The sequence below is a fragment of the Elgaria multicarinata genome, chromosome 5 (genome assembly GCF_023053635.1).
Source record: "Elgaria multicarinata webbii isolate HBS135686 ecotype San Diego chromosome 5, rElgMul1.1.pri, whole genome shotgun sequence".
In the NCBI taxonomy this organism is placed as follows: domain Eukaryota; kingdom Metazoa; phylum Chordata; class Lepidosauria; order Squamata; family Anguidae; genus Elgaria; species Elgaria multicarinata.
This window is the reverse complement of record NC_086175.1, coordinates 42317400-42339254: the sequence shown is the minus strand read 5'-3', so window position 1 is coordinate 42339254 and position 21855 is coordinate 42317400. Positions and strand designations below refer to the sequence as shown.

General features: G+C 39.3%; 1 protein-coding gene across 3 annotated transcripts in view; it reads left to right on the top strand.

The window, feature by feature from the left end:
• The window catches only part of NCK2 (NCK adaptor protein 2), a 74547-nt gene that overhangs the window by 41158 nt on the left and 11534 nt on the right, over positions 1–21855 (top strand). For 2 of the 3 annotated variants that reach the window (XM_063126217.1, XM_063126219.1), the window contains exons 3-4: positions 4836–5077; positions 19061–19782. In XM_063126217.1, the coding sequence (XP_062982287.1) occupies positions 4852–5077; positions 19061–19782 (948 nt within the window). In that variant the 5' untranslated portion in view covers positions 4836–4851. Of the gene's footprint in view, positions 1–824; positions 949–4835; positions 5078–19060; positions 19783–21855 lie in introns of those variants that run through there. The other variant, XM_063126218.1, reaches the window with a different exon arrangement.

The window sequence follows — 21855 nt, the reverse complement described above, 5'->3', positions numbered from 1 at the left end:
CCCTGAAGGCATGGAAAATCAAGTGACAATTTTTACAGAAATTATATAGCTGTTCCAGAGCAGAACATTGACTTGAGACAGCTGTTTGCCTTGGTGCATTGTATTGTAATGCTTTATAAGCATCACTTCATTGGGGGCACTAGGAGTATAGACCACCATTTAAATTTGACTGACAACAGGTGTACAGTCAGTGCTCAGAATAAGCACCAGAATGATGTGTTGTGGGCAGCAAGTTGCTTTTGCAGGGGACTAAAATGCTTATCACTGTTCTGGATCATGTAGGAGTGTGTGTGTTTCTTCAGAGAGGATGTTGCTTGTTCTAAAGCATTTGGGTTTGTAATCTTGATGAAATATGCCTTGCCTTCTCTTTGACTTCCAGCACATGTATTTTTCAGGGTGCTGATTAACTTACCTGCAACTTAGGGGTTGAAACCACGTGTTTGGGCCAAGGAGAGGTCTGCTAAGTTATGCGTGTGAGAGTTTATGCTCAACATTTCAAAGATTGGTTATCTTTCTGATGGAAATGACTGACAAAATACTGCTTTCAGATTTCATTATGGTCACACTTTGAAGCAGCAAAGGCTATAAATCATTTCATCCACATTTAAGCTTTAGTAGTATGATGTACCAAATACATTTAGTAATGCTTTTTTTTGTTTTGTTTTTTAAAGGAAATGTGCATGTACAACAACTGTACCATTAGTGGTGCATGCAACAGACTTTCCTCTTGTAAGGGAACTGCATATTACTTTTTTTGCCACAACAGTAAACTAACTTGAGGTTTCCTGTAAGCAGATCTGTGCAGCAAAGAATACGCAAGTTCTGTGTCTTTTATCAGATATATTGCACACTTGGATAGAAGACCAGGTGTTGCTTAAAGTTGGTATTAAAATCTTTTAAAAAAATAAGTGCCCAACACCTGCATTTCAGAGAAACAATGCAAACAAGGTAGGATATTTGACCTGGTTTATCTGATTACAGTGCTGTAAAATGAGAAATAATTAGTTGAAAATTTTAATCTTGGAAAGGTATGATAAATGATGGTAAATAAAGATGAGGGGAAACATAATCCTAATCATTTTTATCAGTTGTAATTCGGATAAAGGACCTTTTCTTATTTATTTACAGTAAATTTACAGCATTGCTCTAGCAAATGCAATGTTCATATTCTAGCATGAATTATTGCAAATATGGGAGCAATGTTACACTGTATAGTGGAGTGAGATATGCTAAATATTTAATGTATTCCAGGTTCAATGCATAAATATAAAGTGTGTGGGTGCTTTCCACATTCCTTATTTCCAGTAACAACATAAATGCTTCGGGATCAAGAGATTATATTTTACAAAAATGCAGCTATGTGCCCATAGGTGTATTGTACCAAGGGAGAGAATTTTAGGGGTAACTTTGGAAAGTAGGAGTGTATCTCTGTCATGTGGGACTTAACTGATATTGAATTTAGTCTTGTATGAGTCCTCTAATTGCCTTTGGCCTATTTCCATGCTACATTTTCTTCCCGCTCAGTATGATTTTAGGGAAACGCTGACAAACTTTAGCCTAGCTAATATGAGAAGCTGACAATCTGGTTCACCATGATGGGTTGGAGGTGGAGATTTATTCCAGGCAGGGTCAGGGCTATGGCGCAAGAACAGCTGTTCCTGAAGCTGGCCTTCCAGGGAGCTAGTGGTATGTCTGCACCAGGCCATATTGGGAACTAAGCTGTAGTTGCATAAATTAACAGCTGTGCTGTTAATTTAAATAGAGATTTTGGTGTATTGAGATGGCATAAGCTGTCATTCATATATGAAAATCTTTTTCAAAATAGAATTTAATACTGGCAATATTTGGGAATATGGGACATTATCCTTGTGGTTTGTCCAGTCACTTCATTGTTGAAAGTTATAAAATAACATGGCCACATCACCATGGATCAGTCCTTTCATTTCTGTACTACTCTAAGACCTCTGGTAAAAGCTATAGAAGAGAATGGGTTGTATCCCATAGTAGTCCTGCTTAGAGTAGACTCATGGAAATGAATGGGACTTAAGTTACACTAACATTGTATACAACCCAGTGTGTCTCCAGGTATTTTTGGTAGTACAGCTTTTATCTGGCCTCACACATAACTGCACACCCATTTTGTGAGCACCTCTAAAACTTGGTTTATACATTGAAGGCAAGACCCTTCCCCCTAGTTCTGGCAATGACCAGTTTTGGCTGGCTACTAAGATCAGCATTTGTGGGGCCCTGGTGGTTACGCAGAGGACCTTGCCTTATTGCACCTTATTTCTTTTTTATTCTAAGGATATTTTTAAATGTGTGTTGCAACTTAACTTCTTTTTGAACTGAGAACATTTCGGGTGAATGAGAGGTGTTGCGATCGTTATGCACCTAGTTACCCCTATTGATGACAATTTGGCAACTCTTCATGCTGATATTGTAGTTGTTGATAATGGAGAATTTCAGCTTCCCCTACTTGAAATAATTTAAATTAATCTAAATGTGTATTGACAATAAAAGGATACAGAGCAGGCTCAACTGTAATCTCCCCATGGCTAGATCATATTATTGACCTGTAGCTTGTCTATTTTATAATTGCAATGTGTTGACTTTGTTCAGAAATTGTGCTTTGCCCTTGTATAACACTCATGTAGGAAATGTTCTAAAAACTAGAATAGTTGGTTTAGATATCATACAGCTGTTTATCAAGTGTTCCAAAATTCAGTTCTTCAGTGAGAAGGCAGTTTTGTTGATTGTATATTGAAAAGCAAACTGGATGTGCTTATCTAAAAGCAAAAGTTGGTTTTTAAACACAAAGATGGGAGCAAATATCTTCTAAATTCATCAAAACATGGTCATTTTTATATTTGCAGAACAGGATATTAATTTTAGGTGATGCTGTAGTTATAGAGTCAGTAGAAGGTACATTGGGTAAACCGCCCAGAGAGCTTCAGCTATGGGGCAGTATAGAATCATAGAATCATAGAATAGCAGAGTTGGAAGGGCCCTACAAGACCATCGAGTCCAACCCCCTGCTCAATGCAGGAATCCACCCTAAAGCATTATATAAATGTAATAAATTAATAAATAAATAATCTGGTGGTTAAGAGGGTGCATTGATTCCCCCACATGCAAAGTAAAATCATTGGAGTGGTGGTAGGAGATTATTTTCTGATCAACTCTTCATGCTCACTTCTTAATGATTTAATTGGCCCTAACAAAGGCATGCTGCTGTTGCTTTTGGGTCCACCCCCCCCCCCAACAGATCAACATGGCTGCTTTCATCTTTATCTTTTGCTATAACGTTTTATTGCCAAATAATGATATGCCACATGCTAATCCTAAAGCAGTTTATCACTCTTGTGAACTCCACTATCCTTACTGGCCTTTTTCTCTACCCTTTGCTCTTCTGGTAATGGAGGATACTTGTTTCCTTTGGACTATATTGGAGGTGAGTCCTTGCTCGTTTGGTTCCCATGACACAACAACCCCCAAGCTGGGTTGTATATTCAAAATGGCTGCTGCACGCACCACAGCCTCACTGGAATAAAAAAAATGACAGTGGGCTGTTGTGTCATGTAAACAACCAAATTGTGTTGTTCTAGAAACTCAAGTATTCCTCCACCTTTTAAAAAGTAGCAATTTGACAGACCATTATGTAAGTGCAGAAATCCTTCGATTCAGCCTATACTTGGTGAAACCTAATTATCTTGTTAGTAAAGAAATTGTAATAAGCTACACATCTTGTGTTCTTCATGTTTTATAACTGAATAGGGAAAATCAGTTGTACCTCACCCAATATGGGGATTTCCACATTCTCAGCAACACTCTCTGCTTTTACAACTATGTGTACCTTCTCATAAGAAAAACAAAAATAAAAGTTATGCCCCATGTTTCTGAATCAGGGTAGCACTGCTGGAGTACTTTAATTCTGTGTCTTGGTTTAAGAGAATCATAAGTAGCGTGATATGGCTGAAATTTAGCAAATCATGGGTGGGGCCTTGATTTTTACGGGCAGTAAGGAATAGGCACAGAGTTCTGGAAAAGGTTCTGGAAATATTTCATCCACGTTCATTTGTTGCGTTAGAGTTCAGATTATGGGTATTTCAGTAATAGCAAAAACTAGTTTGGGCATCCTTGTGTTTCCTTTCATTTTGTGTCTCATTGTGTTGGTTCTAATCGTCCCATCCTCATAAAAATGGTAGTCTCACCCCACCCCATGAAATGATGCAAAAGTTAAGCATCTGCATCCATTCATTTGATGCAATAAATTTGACGCGGTGTAATGGTGAACCTTGAGACAGGATCATGAAGTAGCTAAGTTTTTAGAATGCATAGTGGCTGGGGTATATTTCTGGTAAAAGAAAAAAGCTTAATAGAAGCAACAAAATAAACATGTTATCCATGGTGCTTTGCTTCTATGTTGCCAATTAACGATTTGGTGTGTGATTGGGGATGAGCAGAGCTCCAGTAAATGAAGTAGAAGAAGTGCAAAATGTCTGTCCTGACCAATTTTGGGAAGGTTTGTTTCTTCTTGAATGGAGAGCAAGATTTTGCACAAAGAAACCTAGTAGTGGAATCCTGAAAAGTAACAATGGGTTGAGAGATCATGGGATGCATGGCTTGTGCCACATCCTCACAGAATTGTTAGTAACAGATCACGCATTCTAGGAGCCAATGTGATTTAATGCTGATTCAAAAATGAAATGGGTTTGCTGTACTTGGCCAGTAGGTTCTTACTGTTTAAAGCTTGTTTTATGTTTTCTGGCTTAGTGTTGAAAAAGTGGTGGAGGAAAATGTGCAGTGTTTCAATGAATGTATTTGTTTTATGACAGAGGGACTCCATGAAAGATGACAGAAGAAGTTATTGTTATAGCAAAGTGGGATTACACTGCACAACAGGACCAAGAACTTGACATAAAGAAGAACGAACGCCTCTGGCTGCTGGATGATTCCAAGACATGGTGGAGAGTAAGAAATGCAGCCAACAAAACAGGATACGTGCCATCGAATTATGTTGAGAGAAAGAACAGCTTGAAGAAAGGGTCCTTAGTTAAAAATCTGAAAGACACCTTGGGTAAGTCCTTATTTGGAAACTGATGTTAATTTCATCAAGAAACAAAGTATGTCAAAAAAAAACGCCTGTGGGGTATGCAGCATGTCACTGTTTCATATGAAAAGGAGTGTGTAATTGCTTCTCTCAATTCAGTAAACATAAATTAAGTACAAGAGGATTTGAATTTGTAAGGAGATATTTTTCCCCTCAGAGGAAATGCAACTAGTGTCTATTTTTTTTTCTGTCCTTAATCCTGTGTATCTGTTTTCCTCTTTTCCTTATAACTTTTATATCTAGGTTTATTTTCTAGACTCATCTGAAGCTGTATGTTCCAAAGCCACTCTATGAAACCTGTTCGCTCCCAGCTCTTGTTTCTGACATAGTGAATTTTTTCTAGTCCTGTAAAATGGTAATGGAGAAAAAATGATTCTGAAGTATTTCCCATTTACCTTCTACATCATACACTAGGAACTTCTTTCCTTATTAACGTTTCCTATGCTAGGCTGTTTTTTTGGTTTTGTTTTTAATTTTGGCTGTAAATGGTATCTGCTCAGTTGATGTGATCATAAGGAAGTTGAGCAATTCAGATAGCTTGGATATTTCAAATGTCATACTTTACACTTGAGGAAATTTGTGGCTTCAGTGATGCCTCTTTCCTTTACTGTATTTTAATTTCTGTATCTTTGTTTATGTGTCCCACACCCCTCTCTATGTTCTGTGTTTATTCCTCCAGTTTAGTTGTTGCTCAGTACTGTTGCCTGCTGGAGGTCTACTTTTTTGTCTTTAGATGAGTGTGCAGATGTGCAGCTTTGTGTGCCTGAGAGAGGCAGAAAATGTATGTACATACTTGATTGTGTGTAGGGGTGCATTTTATGTGATTATCTGGGAGTGTTCAGTCTTTTAATCTTTGTAAACCACCCAGAGAGCTTTGACTATGGGGCAGTAAATAATAATAATAATAATAATAATAATAATAATAATAATAATAATAATGAGAAAATATATAAAGCGGAATCCAACAGGGCACTTTGCCAATTCCCTTATGCCAGCCTTCCTCAACCTGGGGCACTCCAGATGTGTTGGACTACAACTCCCAGAATGCCCCAGCCAGCTGGCTGGGGCATTCTGGGAGATGCAGTCCAACACATCTGGAGCGCCCCAGGTTGAGGAAGGCTGCCTTATGCCCTTCCAATTTCCATCCACAAGCAGCACCCACTGCTTGTGGGCTCCTCTGGTTAAGTGCTAAATCGCTCTTGCACGAACAGTGGGCCTCAGTCATACAACAGAATTGGCAGGACTCACCACCTCCACAAGAGAATCAGGAAAGGCATTAGCACACCGTTGGATTCTGTCCATGCATTCTTATTTTTGATGTGACTCATTGACCAGTTTAAAACTGGCAATTTTGTCCATGTTTTTAAACTAGCTCTTTATTGTACCTTGGTCCATACAGCAAGTATAATTTTTGGAAGGTAAAAATAGCATATCCTGCTCCAATAGTAGGATTATCAAGACAGTAGTTAAATGTTACGAGAAATACTGGGCTGCTATCCAAATATTCTGCTAATACAATAGCCAGCATCTAATACTGCTGCTGTACCTTTGCAAGCACAAGAAGAACTAGAGCTTTTTAAAGCCCCCTCAAAAATGATCAGAAACACTTGTTTCTGGAATGGGAAAGGTCAGCAGAGATCTCTTTTGCAAGTTGCGTTGATGTGGATACAAATGTTTCTGCTAGTTTCCGATTGCTTTGGGGAACTGCTAGGTACCAATTGTGCTAGAAGTAGGTCTTGCTAGCATGGGGTAGTATTGGATACTGCCCATAATACGTTGTTTCTTGCTGTCCCGTCCCCCCCCCTTCCAATTCACATAACTGGTTGTCATTGCCAGAGTGAAAGCAGACAGAGGGAATGATGTCCGGACATGGGATAAGTTGTTCTTTCCAGACTCTATAGAGTGGGAACTCAAGAAGGGGCTCCATGTTTCTTGTAACACTTGGTTCTGCCCTACCATTCACTGATAAAGAAATCTGTTAGGAAAAAGACAAGTATCCATTTCTCATGGCACACAGCAGAAGGTTTATGCCAACTTAGTTATCATTCTCTCCCCTCTTCCTTGCACCAGTAATTTCAACAAACTGTTTCAATTCTACTGGATAACAGTAGGATAATATCCACACGATTCAGCCCTGATAGCCTATCAGCCCTGGTATGTTTTAAATGAATTATCAACCGTGCTTTTCTTAATTTTAGATGTCTCTCTGTATGCGTTGGGGCTGATAGCTGTGTTTTTTTTAGCACAACAACATCAGAAAAAGAACTTTAATTTTTTGTTAAAATCTGTAATGTTTGTGTCACTTAGGGCCAAACTGTATGTTATGTAGGAGATCTATAATTCAGACCTATGGATTTTTTAATTTTTTTAAAAAAAATACCAACTGTTTCGGCCACTGAATCGGATTGGGCCAGTGAACTGAGGCAAGGTATAAATCTCACCCCATGTCTTTAACCCAGTTAAAAAAAACCCTTGACATAAAATAAGTCTTAAAAAATGTACATTCAGAAGATAGTTTTTGGCATCCTGAGGAGATAATTCCATAATTTGTAGATTAGTCATGGAAATTCTTTTGTTATGTACATTTGCCATTTAGGACAAAGGGCTTTATAGGTCAAATCCAGCATCATGAATTGTGCCTGGAAGGCTGGAAGAAGCCAATATAAACTTTAGACTTCCAATATTATGTGTTTACAGCCATTTACTCCGTTCGAAGGCCCCCAGTTCGAAGGGCCAGTTTGAAGGTCACTAGCTACAGCCTTCAAACAGCCTTGCTTAGAGTGCATTTCTGGCCTTGAGGTCAGGAAGGCATGAATGACAATGACAGTGTGAATTTGAAAGAAAAGGTCACAACCTTTTCTCCAGATAGTGTTGGTGAAAGTGCTTCTGACTCCTTCAGCAATCTGAAATCATACTGACAGCATAGGTTTTGCCAAATGGCATGACAATAAACACAAGAAGTAGCAATATCTGAAATTCGTAGGAAATATATTCTTTATGTTGTTCAGAATTGGCTTCTGATGGTTGCTGTGAAGTTGTTATAACAGGCTTACCAGTTTTTTCACAGCTCTTTATATATCATTGCACTAGTGGTGTGTGGTAATTATTTCAAATCCAAATATTGCTGAAGTTAGGAGCACAAACGTTCACATTGCCTGTTTTATGGTTTTCCAATTGTTTAACGCTAAATATGCATGTCTGTTAAATGTTTCTGGCTTTTTTTCACTTCCTGTTTATTTTGAACATTTGCTAGAAACTGTCAGCGATTTCCTTTTTCGAAGCAACGAGGGTTGTTAGCAGACAGGATTCTTTAGATGCTGCCCCTCCCCATTTTGCCACCAAAGGAAATGAAGCATTTGTTTAGAGGTTGGCTTTGTTGTCTGGGGGCCTTCAGTCTGTTATTTCACTAAAACTCTTGCTATAATGTTTTCTGTATTGCTGTACCTCCTCCCCACAGCCTGCTTTGAGGCCTGATTTACATGGTCTTCAGATCTAGATTTTACATTATTGTTAAATTGGATTCCAATCTCACTTGGAAGAGAGTTGTTTCGCCTGATGAGGATTCTTGTGGCTACAGCCTCAAGTCTTAGAATCCTCAGATGTGAGGATTGAACTTCAAAGTAATTTTCAAAGTGAAATGGTACTGTAACAAAGAATTTGGGTGCAAGTATAGCAGATTCTTTTTACTTGATGCTTCACACCTACAGATAATAAATAATAATAAACAACAATAAATAATAACTATAGTGAACATCATGCAGCCTCTTTACTGCTTCAGTGAGGATTTTAGTGCTCTTTAATATGAAGCTAACATGTCAGTAGAGCCTCGTGTGGCGCAGAGCGGTAAAGCAGCAGTTTCTGCAGCTGAAACTCTCCCCATGGCCTGAGTTCGATCCCAGCGGAAGCTGGTTTCAGGCAGCCGGTTTGGGTCGACTCAGCCTTCCATCCTCCCGAGGTCGGTAAAATAAGTACCCAGCTAGCTGGGGGAAAGGTAATCACGTCCGGGGAAGGCAACGGCAAACCACCCTGCTATAAGGCCTGCCAAGAAAACGTCAGCGAAAGCTAGCATCCCTCCAAGAGTCAGTAATGACTCAGTGCTTGCACGAGAGGTACCTTTCATTTTCAACATGTCAGTATGTTAACATGTTCAACGGTTGTGATCAAAAAAGCTCACTATACAAATACATGTCCTGTTCAGTGCATCTTGCTATAGCCTTAAGAATGGTTAGAAAAGAGACTTGAGCGGCTAAACACCATGATGGTGCTTCCATCCTGCCTCTTGCGAGGACAATTAGTCTACCTGGAGAGGAGGTAGGCCAGGCCCTGTCTCCTGCTTCTGTCAGCCCACCTCCCACAACTGCCTTTCTTCAGCTTCTGGTTCAGAGAAAGGAGAAGTTCTTGCATCTTCAACTGTAACTTTCAGAAGCACAATCAAGCAGAAAAAATCTCCCACTCTGCCTTTATCTGCTAAACTGCTAGAAGAAAGCATCTTTGGACTGTCTAGCCCACAGAACAAGCATTGTTCTGTAGGCTGATAGCTTTTTAACAGTTGATGTGGAGGGGTGGCAAGCCAAATCAGGTCCATGGCGTGGGTAGAATTGGGCTGTCATCCTTCGCTATCGCTGTGTTTTTTGCATCAACCAGCTGTCCCTGCTGTTTGCAGTGGGTGGTTAAAGCTCTTGTCAGTGTCAATGGGCACTTTCCTCCCATTACAAATAGGAGGCATGTGAGCAGGTGAGGAATTCTGATTTGAGCCGGATCTACAATACTGCTTTAAAATGGTTTATAACAGTAGTGACAACTGTTGGGGCACAGGACATACTCCATATACAGTTTTCAAACCATTTTCAAAGTGTCATATCCTGCTTGGTGTAGATCTGGCCTTGGACTGCAGAGGGGGAGAAAGAGTTAAAGCCTCCCCCATGCAGAGACCTCTCCATGCAGTCTCTTAGTTTTTTTTAAAAAAATATCAAACACAAAACGGCAAACCTTGTGATAAATGTCACATCAAGATTGGCTCTGAGTTACATGGACCAGCAGCCAGTGACCTGTTAAGTATATGAATTATCTTTCTTCATTTTCTTAGTTACTGACTTCTTTGATCCCTAGTTTAATTTACCACAAATTATTTGCTATTAGTTTGTTTCTCCTATTATTAAGTACATCTTTTTTTTTTTTTTTTTTAAAAAGAAATGTTTAATTTCCCTGATTGACATGTTTGTTTAAGAGGAATCCTACCTCAATGCCCATCCATCATGCTGATAATTGAGTTATTTCCTCATTCTGTGCTGTCAGTCATTTTTTTTGGTCTCACTTTATTTTGTCATTCATATTCTTGCATACATTTTTTGCTTCTGATCTTCATTGTCTGTGCCAATTATGCCCTTATGCTTTATGTATATTTAAAGTTTCAGTTCGTGACAGCTACTTAGAAAAATATCTCCGTTTATGTGCCTCTACCAATAACACTGCTGCCATTTCTCAGACCTGAACTTGGTTTGCTATTCTGGGAATGGTCAGAACATATTAATCTGGCCAACATTGAGTTGCATGCTGATATCCATGGACAGGTGACCTTTGCTAAGAATTTTTTTTAGGTAGCCTTTGAAGGTGAGGTCAGTGGTTACTGGGGATAGGAGCTTCTCTGTGATAGCACCCAGAATCTGGTGCTATTTCCCCAGCGTATTCATCAGTTGCCTTCATTTGTTACCTTTTTAAGTATTTTATTTTTATTTGTCCAGCTCTTTGACAGCATCTGATTGGTGTTGGTTTCTGTGTTTCCCTTATTTAGTGGTTTGGTTGCTAGATCTGCTCTTGGTTGTAGTATTTTGTTGGCTCTGTTTTAATGTAATGGATCATTACTATATGTTGCGGGCTATTTTGGAGACCTCTGGTGGAAGAATGGGATGATGATGATATTATTATTATTATTATTATTATTATTATTATTATTATTATTGCCTTTTCCCCAATACTGGGAGTCAAGGCAGCTTTACTATTGATTGATTGATTGATTGCATTTTTATACTGCCCAATAGCTGAAGCTCTCTGGGCGGTTCACGAAAATTAAAACATGTACAGTTAAAACAGATAGAGTTATACAAAAATTAAAAAATAATTAAACATGCTACAATATTAAAACGTTTAACATACGATTTTTTTTTAAAAAAAAACCCACTAATATATAAACAAAGCATAGACAGACGTCCAGACTACCCACAAAGGCCAGCCAGAACAGAAAAGTTTTAGCCTGCCTCTGAAAACACACCAGGGAGGGAGCCAGTCTAGCTTCCCTGGGAAGAGAGCTCCAGAGCCCCCGGGGCAGCCATCGAGAAGGTCCTTTCCCTCATTCCCACCAGGCGTGCCTGTGATGGTGGTAGAGAAGGGCCTCCCCTGAAGATCTCAGAGGATGGGCAAGCTTGTAAGGGAGAATACGGTCTTTTAGATAACCTGGATCTAAAAGAAATTCTATGTATATTTACTCAGAATTAAGTCCTGCTAAATTCAATGAGATTGAATTTATAGGAGCACGTGTCCCAAACATACTTACCATTATATTAATTGTCTTTATTGATGTTGAATTAAATTGACTAATGAAATATCTGCAAACCTATGACAACTATTTATCTATTTATTTACATTTATATATATCACCCTATTGCTAAAAAAAACCCATCAAGGCAATGTGCAGCAATTTAAAACAATAAATTCTGTAACGTTATAATCTTTGGGATCTTTAATATAAAGCTTCCAAATGTTATTCATTTTTATGATGTGATGGTGTACCTTGTCCCAAACTAACATAGAATTGGGGCTAGCATGAAATTATACAGGTATTCTATAAATAATAAAATTCATCATCAAAACAATCATCAGCATCTAAAAAAAAATACAAATAAATATATCTTTACATTAAACATTTTTGGAAGTTATGGTTACCTGATTTAAAACAATTCTATTTACAGAGTATAATATGATAAACTGTCAAATACTGAATGCCATGTATGCAAACATAGCCTTGAAGACTTCCTAAGCAGCTATATAAGCAACTTTTCTCCTCCAAAGGATATGGTTAATTGTCCCCTTCTCCATACAAGAATCATGGTATGATTATAGCAAGTGTTTTTTCCTCATTCAGCACAGTTTGCTTCCTGTTTAACTTTACTTGTTCAAGGTAAATAATGTACGCCTACCCAATAGTTCAAGCAGGCATAAGGCAATTGTTCCAGAGTATTATTAACAAAACCAGTAAAATGCCTCTTTTTATAATTAAGGATAAGATGAGAGAGGTAGTGGAGGAAAGAACAGTGCTTTTCAGGGGCACTGGCATCATGGGGGTGGGGAGGGAGGAAAAAGATACATGGACTGGGTTCGGATGTCACAATAACCCATGGCGAGTTAAATAACCGACGGTCCGTTATTGTGTCGTGTGGTAGGATTTTTTAAAACCTACGGTAGGTTATTTTGCTGAAATATAACCTATGCAAATAACCAACGACGTACAGAGTGCGTTATTTAAACTACTGTTGGTTATCTCGTGATATGGAGAGCACCATTAGTTACTTTTGTCAGCTAGGGAAGAGTGGTAACAGCTGCCACTCTACTCGAGCCAGCAGAACTCTATTTTCAGCAGCAAGGAATGGTGGGATACAAGCAGGACCACTGAGAGGAAGAGGGAGGGCAAAGGACTCAGCGCACCGTGGATTAATAATACACTCACAGTTGTTTATAACCAACTCATGGTTGGTTATTTCTCTGATTGTGTGGGGTGTACCCGCAAAATAACAAACTCTCAGTTGACTATTAACCCACCATTGACTATTGTGGCGTCTGAACAGGGCCATTATGTGTCCTTGGGCGGTTTACACACAAGAGATGTTGGACCTTGTGGCTTCTCTGCCTACCACAGGGTGGGAAACCTCAGGTCCTAATCTGGCCCTCCAGTGTTCCCCAGATGGCTTGTCTCCCTTTTGTTTCACCATTTCTGATTGTTGCATAGTAGTTTGTTGTTGTTTTTTGCTTTTATGCAGATTTTTTACCCATTATAAAATCTTGAAATGTTTAGACTCCTAAGGCTTAGTTACTGGCAGTAAGAGCTTTAAGATACAATATGCTTGTTTCTTTGATAATTATGTCTTTTTGGCCCCATGCCTTTTGCTTTTGGCTCATCTGCCACTGCAATGCAGCCCCCAAGAGCTTCTGGGAAATTAAATTTGACCCTTGGGCTGAGAGACCACCCCTATCTTAAAACAACTAAACATTTGTAATCCCTAAGGGTTTTTATTGTTGTTCTTTTAACCATAGTAGAATATAGAATATGTCTCCAGACTGTGAATAAAATTTCAGGTGAAATTCTGGGAGTTAATAAAAGAAGGGCTATAATGACTACCATAATTAGACAGGAAGTTCCATCCAAGTTCCCCACTCCAGGTCTATGGAGTCCAGGCTACTTGATGTTTTGCTATCACTTGCAACAGGCATATGTTTGGAGGGGTGTACCTTTGGGGGATAGGAGCTAAACATTCAAAAAATGTTGTCCCTTTGCAGTTTGTTTGTTATTTTTTCCAGTTGAAATTAATAGACAGGGTCCAATAAATCCATTCACTATAGCAAGCATGATGCTGCCTTCTGGCAAGTGTGATAAGTGGCAAACCATATCAAACACACACACACACACACACCAGCCTTTCCTCTGTGGAGTAGGAAAGGAAGGTGGGTAAATTTGGGTGCGCCTGACTGAAGACACTTGAGGCACCTCCAGACAGCGTTGTCCAACCAGCCATTTTCCTGCCACCTTTTTCCTCATGGGAAAGGATGGTGGTGTGGGGGTCATTGTTGGTTGAAGAATGTAGCAAAGAAAAGTCAGTGGTTAAGGCCTGCTGGAGCCCCTGAGTGCTTGCCCCAAATCCTTTACTTATTATTTATTTATTTATTTTATTACATAAAATAAATGTAATTTATTTTACATTTATTTGTGGAGCTTCGCCCCACAGCCGAAGCTCTCTGGGCGGTATATAAATGCTGTTCTGCCCAGTAACTACCTGCCGTTCCTTCTGGAAAAGTGGAGCAAATACAATCCTAAGCATACACACTCAGAAGTAAGCATTGTTATATTCAAGACAAGCCTCTCGGGGAAGGGCATGCCACCACTGTGATGCCACCACAGAAAAGGCTCTCTCCGTGGAAGTCACCTGCCATTTCTCTTGGCAGGGACACTTAGAGCAAGGTTTCTGAAAAGGATCTCTAGTATCGGGTAGGTATATGTAGGAGAAGGTGATATTCAGATAACCTGGCCCCCAAATTGTTAAATGAGGGTGAGGGGAAAAAACATCATGACTTGGGTCCAGAAACAGACTGGGAAGCTGATGCAGCTAATAAAGCACAGACATAATACAGTTGCATGCCTCAGCCACAGTTAACAGCCCTGCAACTCTATTTTGGACCAGCTGCCATTTCCGATCCATTTTCAAAGGTATCCTGCATAAAAACCACTGCAGTAATCTAAACACAATCTAAACTTCATATCTGAATTAACTGTGGTGGTGGAACTTTCAAACCAGTGTCTGAACTTGGCAATAAGGTGGATGAATGCCAAGAAACTGAAGCTCAATTCCAACAAGATGGAAGTTCTACAGATGGTCTGCAGATTCAGGGAAATGGTGTTCAACTTGTTCTGAAATGGGGTTGCACTCCCCCGATGGATCATGTTTGCAGTTCAGGGGTGCTCCTTGATCCAACTTTGTCATTGGAGATCCATGTGTCTTTAGAGCATCTTTAGCAGTTATTTCATCAGTTTCTTTTAAAATATATATAATGTGTTGAATTGCATATAGGCAAGTCTGCTCTTCCTTGGAAAAATTGGTTTTAAAACAAAAATGCACTACTGATTGTATATGACCAGATATGAACTTGCTATGGCTGAATAATTAAAGCTCCACTAAGTCTTTCTCACATACATTGTAGGTAAAATGATATGGCGTAGAATAGATTTTAACCTGAGCACTACCGCTTTCAGCATTTCTGCTCATCCACCTAGATAACATAGAGATTTTAAAATGCTGCAATGAGGTAACTCATCAGCAGAACCTACAAATGTGCAAAAACATGTGAAGGCTTGGTGAGGTGAGGCTTCCTCTGTATAAACCTGCTTTCACTGCAACCTATTGCAGGCTATAATTAGAAAATAGCATACAAGTCTACAGAAACCAGTAACTTTATCTGCTGCCAAATTACAAGGAATGAAAAGTACACATGTGCAGGGGTTGCATTCATATGGCCAGCCTGTCAGTGCTGCTAAGAGGGCATTGGAGGGTTATTGCTTTTTTAGCAAGAGGCCGTGACTGCAGGCACTGGCCCATTCCAGACATTATGTGTCCTGATGTGCTCTGCCATTGCCATGGGTGACAGATATCTGAATTGAATTGATATTTTATTGTATTTGAAACTTAAGTCTTGAAAAGATTCTGTGCAAAAGAACATTCTTAGTTGTAAGCCTTGATTCTGTTCATGCTTACTGAATGCATCTGTTCCCAATGTGAATAAATTAACTTTTTCTTATTTGTAATCTTGAAGCCTACATGGGCAATAGAGTTCACTGCCTTCCATGACAGTAGGTGGCCTGCTCATAGCTGATAAGAAACCCACTGTGGTCCTCTTGTTCTTGACACTTACTTTACTTGTCATAATGAGAGGCATTTTGGCTAAACCTTTACAAGCAGTGTTGTGTGGTCTCAGAGTTCCCCAACAATTATCATTAAAAGTTCTCCCCAGGGTAGCCAAATGTTGTATAGAAATAATTTTTTTAAGAATCTTTTCTTGAATTACCACATTAAAAAGTGTTGAATCATTCACTAATGAAATATATCAAGATCTACTGCACCTTGTTTTGTGTGTGTGTGTTTATGTGTTTATTTATGGCATTATTATGGAGTTTTGCTGCTATTTAGGATTGTCGCCTCGTATTAATTGCACTTTGTCATGGATGTTAGAAGGAGAGTTTTGTTCTAAATGTTTACAAATCTTAATTTCTAGAATTGTCCACTGAAATGGGAAATGGTTTAGTCATCACAGTTGAATGAGGAAGTAATAAGGTCATGAACCTCAGATCTGCGTCCTTGTCCAGTTTCTATATAATGTCTTGGTAGTAATAATTCTTCAGTTAACATCTGTGGTTCCTGTATGGTGCTTAGTATGCTAATCGTCAAACTTTGTTCAGCGACAGAGGCAAGCATTTTTCATCAGGTATCAGACCATGACCAATGTCTACTGGAGCATTGTGTTTTGTCAAGGAGTAGAAGTACTGTTTTCCTGTGATTGTATCACACAGACAATAACATGGTTTCTTTTCTGTCACTTTGCCATAGAGCCCAGCCGATGGCTTCTAGGCTAGGAAAGCCTTTATTGACAATTATTTAGAGAAGCACACAGAAACAGGGAAGTAGGGGGAACTGTTGGAACATGCCGGTGTGGAACATATCAGGAGGCTCTTTTCCTCATTTAATTACTGTGGCGCTTGAAGCTCCTTCGGATAGTTTCACTAGCGTGATTGTGTCCCCCCAATCCTTTGCTTCTACTGTTTCAACTTCCGTTTTGCCCAGCAGATTTTTGTTTATGCCACTTAGGTGAATAATCTGCCAGAATGCACCAGGTATGTGGAGCTACCCTAGACGAGCATTTAAGTTGAAATTTTAGTGTGTAATTAAGGTGATGTAATCAAACCAAATTGGTATGTGTGAGAGAGCACTGTTTAGAATAGGATGTATTTTTAAAATGCTGCTGTATTTTATTTTATTTTTGGTATTTTTTGTGATCCTTTTCTGTTTGTCCACATTGGAATTATTTTCACTATGTTAGCCAAAGCACCTTAGATCCTGTTGTTTGCCTATTATGTTTAAAATGAGGGGTGGATGTTTTGTTTTGGTGTGTTTTCCACAGCTGAAATTGCAAAGTAGACTTAGGCTCAGCTTGTCCCCAGATAAACCTGAGCCTTCAACCTAAGTGATATACCATAAGGTTCAGTGGTGTAAACTAAGAAATAAGGATTGTGTGTTTGTGGGTGGGGTACTGAGACATTGTTCCTGTTTTGGATTTGATTACAGTAATATTTGGAGAGAATAATATTGTGTGAAATGATTGAGGTTATACTACTGGTTTATAGTACCCACTGTTTAGTATATATCTTGGGATTCTGTTGCAATATATACCTTGGGATTCTATTTTTAAGTGTTTTCTTTCAGAAAGTTGCACTAGTACCAGGTTGGTTGGTTTTTTTTAGTAATTGTTGGAATCTTTTGCTGCTGCAGATCAGGCACTACTAAAAGCAATATGAGAGGTGCAAGCAGAATGAAAGGTTCTAGATGTCCCTGTGCTGACTCTAATCCAGAACTGTAACAATGTAGGATGCTGCCTTATACCAAGCCAAACCATTCGACTGTCTAGCTTACTGTTTGTTAGTTATCCTCCAAGGAGCCCAAGGTGGTGTACATAATCCTCTGCCTCTCCATTTTATCTTCACAACAGCCCTGTTAGGCAGGCTAGTACTGAGAGTCAGTGTCTGGACCAAAGTTACCCAGTGAGCTTCATGGTCAAGTGAGGAGTAGAACCTGATTCTCGCAAGTCCCAGTCCAACACTTTAACCACTACACCACACTAGTTTTTCCCAGCCTTCCTGGGGAAATAACTGAGATCTAACCTGGGACCTTTTTCATGCAAAGCATGTGCTCTACCCCTGAACAATGGCCCATCCCCTAAGTAGTATGATGATCATACTACTCTGCATTTGAGATCTCACAGCTTGATTACATATTGGCAGGTTGCCAATATTCTGACAGGTTTACTACATGTCAGAATGCATCTCCTGTAAAATGGCCTTGTAAACTGTGCCCATGTGGGTATATCTTTAGAGTCAAAACTTCCTATAAGATGCATAAGTCTAACTGATGTGTGTACACCATTTCTTCGTAGAAATGAGTTTTTATTAGATTATAATGCAGTGGTGTCAAAATTGAAGGACAAGGAGAAGCCAGATGGAACTTGCAAAGCACTAACTTTATATTTCGTTAACTTGTTGCTTTATTTCTCGACTTCACTCGCTGCAACTAAAATTAAAGTAAAATTGGCTAGTTACATTTTAAGGGATTACATTCCCATACTGCAACCTAAAGCATGGCTGGTTATAAAAATAGTATTTCTTTTTCCTTGCTGCATACAATTCTGTGTGTTTGTTAAGGCTCTTGTGACTTTGAAAAGAAATGCACTGAAAAGGCACATCAGAGCTTCATTTAATAGCTATCCTTCTGAGATTGAAAGAAACTTCTTAAAAAATTTAAGATATTATAGGGTTCCACCCCCACCACCACCCCGCCCCAGACAGCTTTTTCTGGAGTTATAGCTCTGTTGTTGTTGTTGTTGTTGTTTACATTTGTATACTGCCCCATAGCTGAGGCTCTCTGGGCGGTTTACATAGGATGAAAACACTTAAAAACAATATACAAAAATTTAAAATCACGAAAACACACAATTTAAAACCATAAAAACATGCAAAAACAAACCCAGGCTAATTACATATTGCTAAATGCCTGGGAGAAGAGAAAAATCTTGATCTGGTGCTGAAAAGGTAACAATGTCGGTGCCGGGTGGGCCTTGTCAGGGAGATTGTTCCACAATTGGGGGGCCACCACAGAAAAGGCCCTCTCTCTTGTTGCCATCCTCTGAGCTTCCCTCGGAATAGGCACCTGGAGGAGGATGCTGAGCGCAGTGTATGGGTAGGTGCATGTTGGGAGAGGTGTTCCATCAGGTATTGTGGTCCCAGGCCATGTAGTCTTGTGTGTTTGAATTCTTTTGTTGTTAGTTCTAAGAAGCAGTTGGGATATTTCCCAGTTTTTTGCTAGATTATTTTTTTTATTGAATGCTTAGTTGAAATTTCTACTTTTTTCCCCTTCATTTTAACAGGTTTGGGTAAAACAAAGCGAAAGACAAGTGCCAGAGATGCCTCACCGACCCCTAGTACGGATGCCGAATACCCATCCAATGGTAGCAGTGCTGATCGGATTTATGATCTGAACATCCCGGCATATGTTAAATTTGCCTATGTAGCAGAGAGAGAGGATGAACTGTCTCTTGTGAAAGGATCTCGAGTCATTGTTATGGAAAAATGCAGCGATGGCTGGTGGAGAGGGAGCTACAATGGACAAATTGGCTGGTTTCCTTCAAACTATGTAGTAGAGGAAGTTGAAGAAGCAACTGCTGATTCACCGAGTTTTCTAAGTTTGAGGAAGGGAGCATCCATGAGTAATGGTCAGGCCATGAAAGTACTTCACATTGTTCAGACGTTGTATCCATTCAGTTCTGTCACAGAAGAAGAGCTCAACTTTGAAAAAGGTGAAACCATGGAAGTCATAGAGAAACCTGAAAATGACCCAGAATGGTGGAAATGTAAAAATTCCCGAGGGCAAATTGGTCTTGTTCCCAAAAACTATGTAGTAATCGTAAGTGATGGCCCTACCATTAACACTTCCCATCCACCTCCAATAAGCTACACAGGGCCCTCTTCTACAGGACGGTTTGCAGGAAGAGAATGGTATTATGGGAACGTTACTCGGCATCAGGCAGAATGTGCTCTAAATGAAAGGGGAGTGGAAGGGGACTTCCTCGTCAGAGACAGTGAATCTTCGGTAAGTGACCCTTATTTCAGAACGTGAAATGTTGCAAAGTGTTTGCTTTTGATTTTGCAGTGTATCGTGGAAATGGTGTGAAATCGCAGAGAAAGCAACCATTTCTCATACAGGAAAGAGAGCAAATTGGTTATAACTAATATATTCGTATGTGTGTTATATGAGTAGGATCCCCTTCATCCATTACTGAAAAAGCTGTTGTCTTTAGAGAAAAACAGAGCAAAAACTTAATGTGTGGGGTACACTTTAAAGGGGAACAGCACTGGAATTTTAGATCAATTCCATTTCACACCTCTAATCTTCTTTGGAAGTGGGTGGGATTTCTGTTAAGTTTAAAAATGAAATTTCTCTGCAGATTGGAATCTATAAATTTGTTAGGTTTCCTAGCAATTACTTCACAAAATAGGTTTCACCTATACTGAGACACCTGCATTCATGACAAAGGAAAGGTTTGATTTTTAGTTCAATTGTTAATTGAAAGAACTTTCTTGGTGTATTTTTTAATTATTTGTATTTGTTCCATTATACATGAAAATCCAGTGTTGCAGTATGCATTCAAAATCTGAACAGGCTCTGCCAAAGCAAAACATTATACTTCTCTCAATCTGTTTCCCTCTTATATGCATTTACATACTCATTAAATTTGCTTCCTTTGCTTTGGGTTTTGTCATATAAGAAACTTTGAAAAGCTTCCAAAGGAAAAGCCATGTTAGTTTCTTGTAGCCAAGAAGACAAGGAATCCAGTCTTATGCATACATGGAGTAATTGCCCTGAAATTGTACTGGACATAGGATTGGAGCCAAAGAGACCTGTGGCACCTTAAAGACTGAATTAATTTATTGGAGCAGCAGCTGTCATTGGTTACAGCTGAATAACTTTCAACTCTGCTTAGATGGCCTTTCTCTCTTGCCGCTTCCTGTGGGTTTCACGCTAGGGCTCTTTACACCTTCCACCACAAAATGGACTACTCCTAAGTAACACTGAGTGAAAAATCAAGTCTTTTAGTTAGATTTAAATCTGTAAATGTTCTTGCTTATTCCAGTAGTTCTTTTAATACCTTTTCTCATTTTTGCTAGTTACCTTCTTACAGACTGATGCTTGGGTTATATGTTATAAACAAGTGATATCCTCCCATGTGCTAAGCAGACCTATTTAATTTCTTGTATCATTTATCAAGTGTGTATTGACTGTTTGCTGAGCTTGTCAGCCTGCAACTTACGTTTGCTACAAAGCCAAGCCTAGCAAAAGGAAAATTTGCCCATTGGAGTTTGGTGTCGTTTTCTTTGGTCTCCCTGAGATCCTTGTGATATAGAGCAGGCTATAAAATTTTTAAAAAGAAAAGAAAAAGAAACCTCAGGGTTGCAATTCATGCACACTTACTTAGGAATAAGCCCCATTAAATACTTAACTTCTGACAAAACATGTACAGAATTGTGCTGACAGTGGGTGGTAAATATGAGATGTCTGTACATGGTGGTATTATGATGGTCTGTGGTTTTAATAATTTTTCTATAGCAACCATACACTTTACCACAATGCCCGGGCACCTAACAATTTCTGTCAGTAGGTACTTTGCCAAAGCAAGCAGCCCTATAACACATACAAATGGTAATGCTTTTTGTAGTTATACACCCAACAGCTTGATATGATTGTTGCTTTTTTGCACGTGTTTTATTTTTACTGGTTTGTTTTCCTAGCAGATTTACTAAAACAGTCATTGACCTACTTTTATTCCCTCCCACCGTGAGAAATTGTGTGTGTGTGTTTGTTTAAAAGTCATCTTATGGTGGATAGCTGTGTGCATCCTGGTATGTTTGAATGGTCCAATGTATGTTCACAGGGCATGAAATTAAGACCAGCTGCACTTAGAAGGGGCTTAGGGAAAACATTTGCTAGGCTCACACTCCACTTCAGAGGGAGTGAATGAATAAGATACCAGTTTTGACCATCATAGCCAGCAACAGACAACGGCTGGGCTCTGCACAGCTTGGACAGTGAGGCAAAATGCTCCCAACTCCATGCAGTTTGCTGTCCCTTCTTAATCCATGCCCCCACACTAGGATTAACAATTAT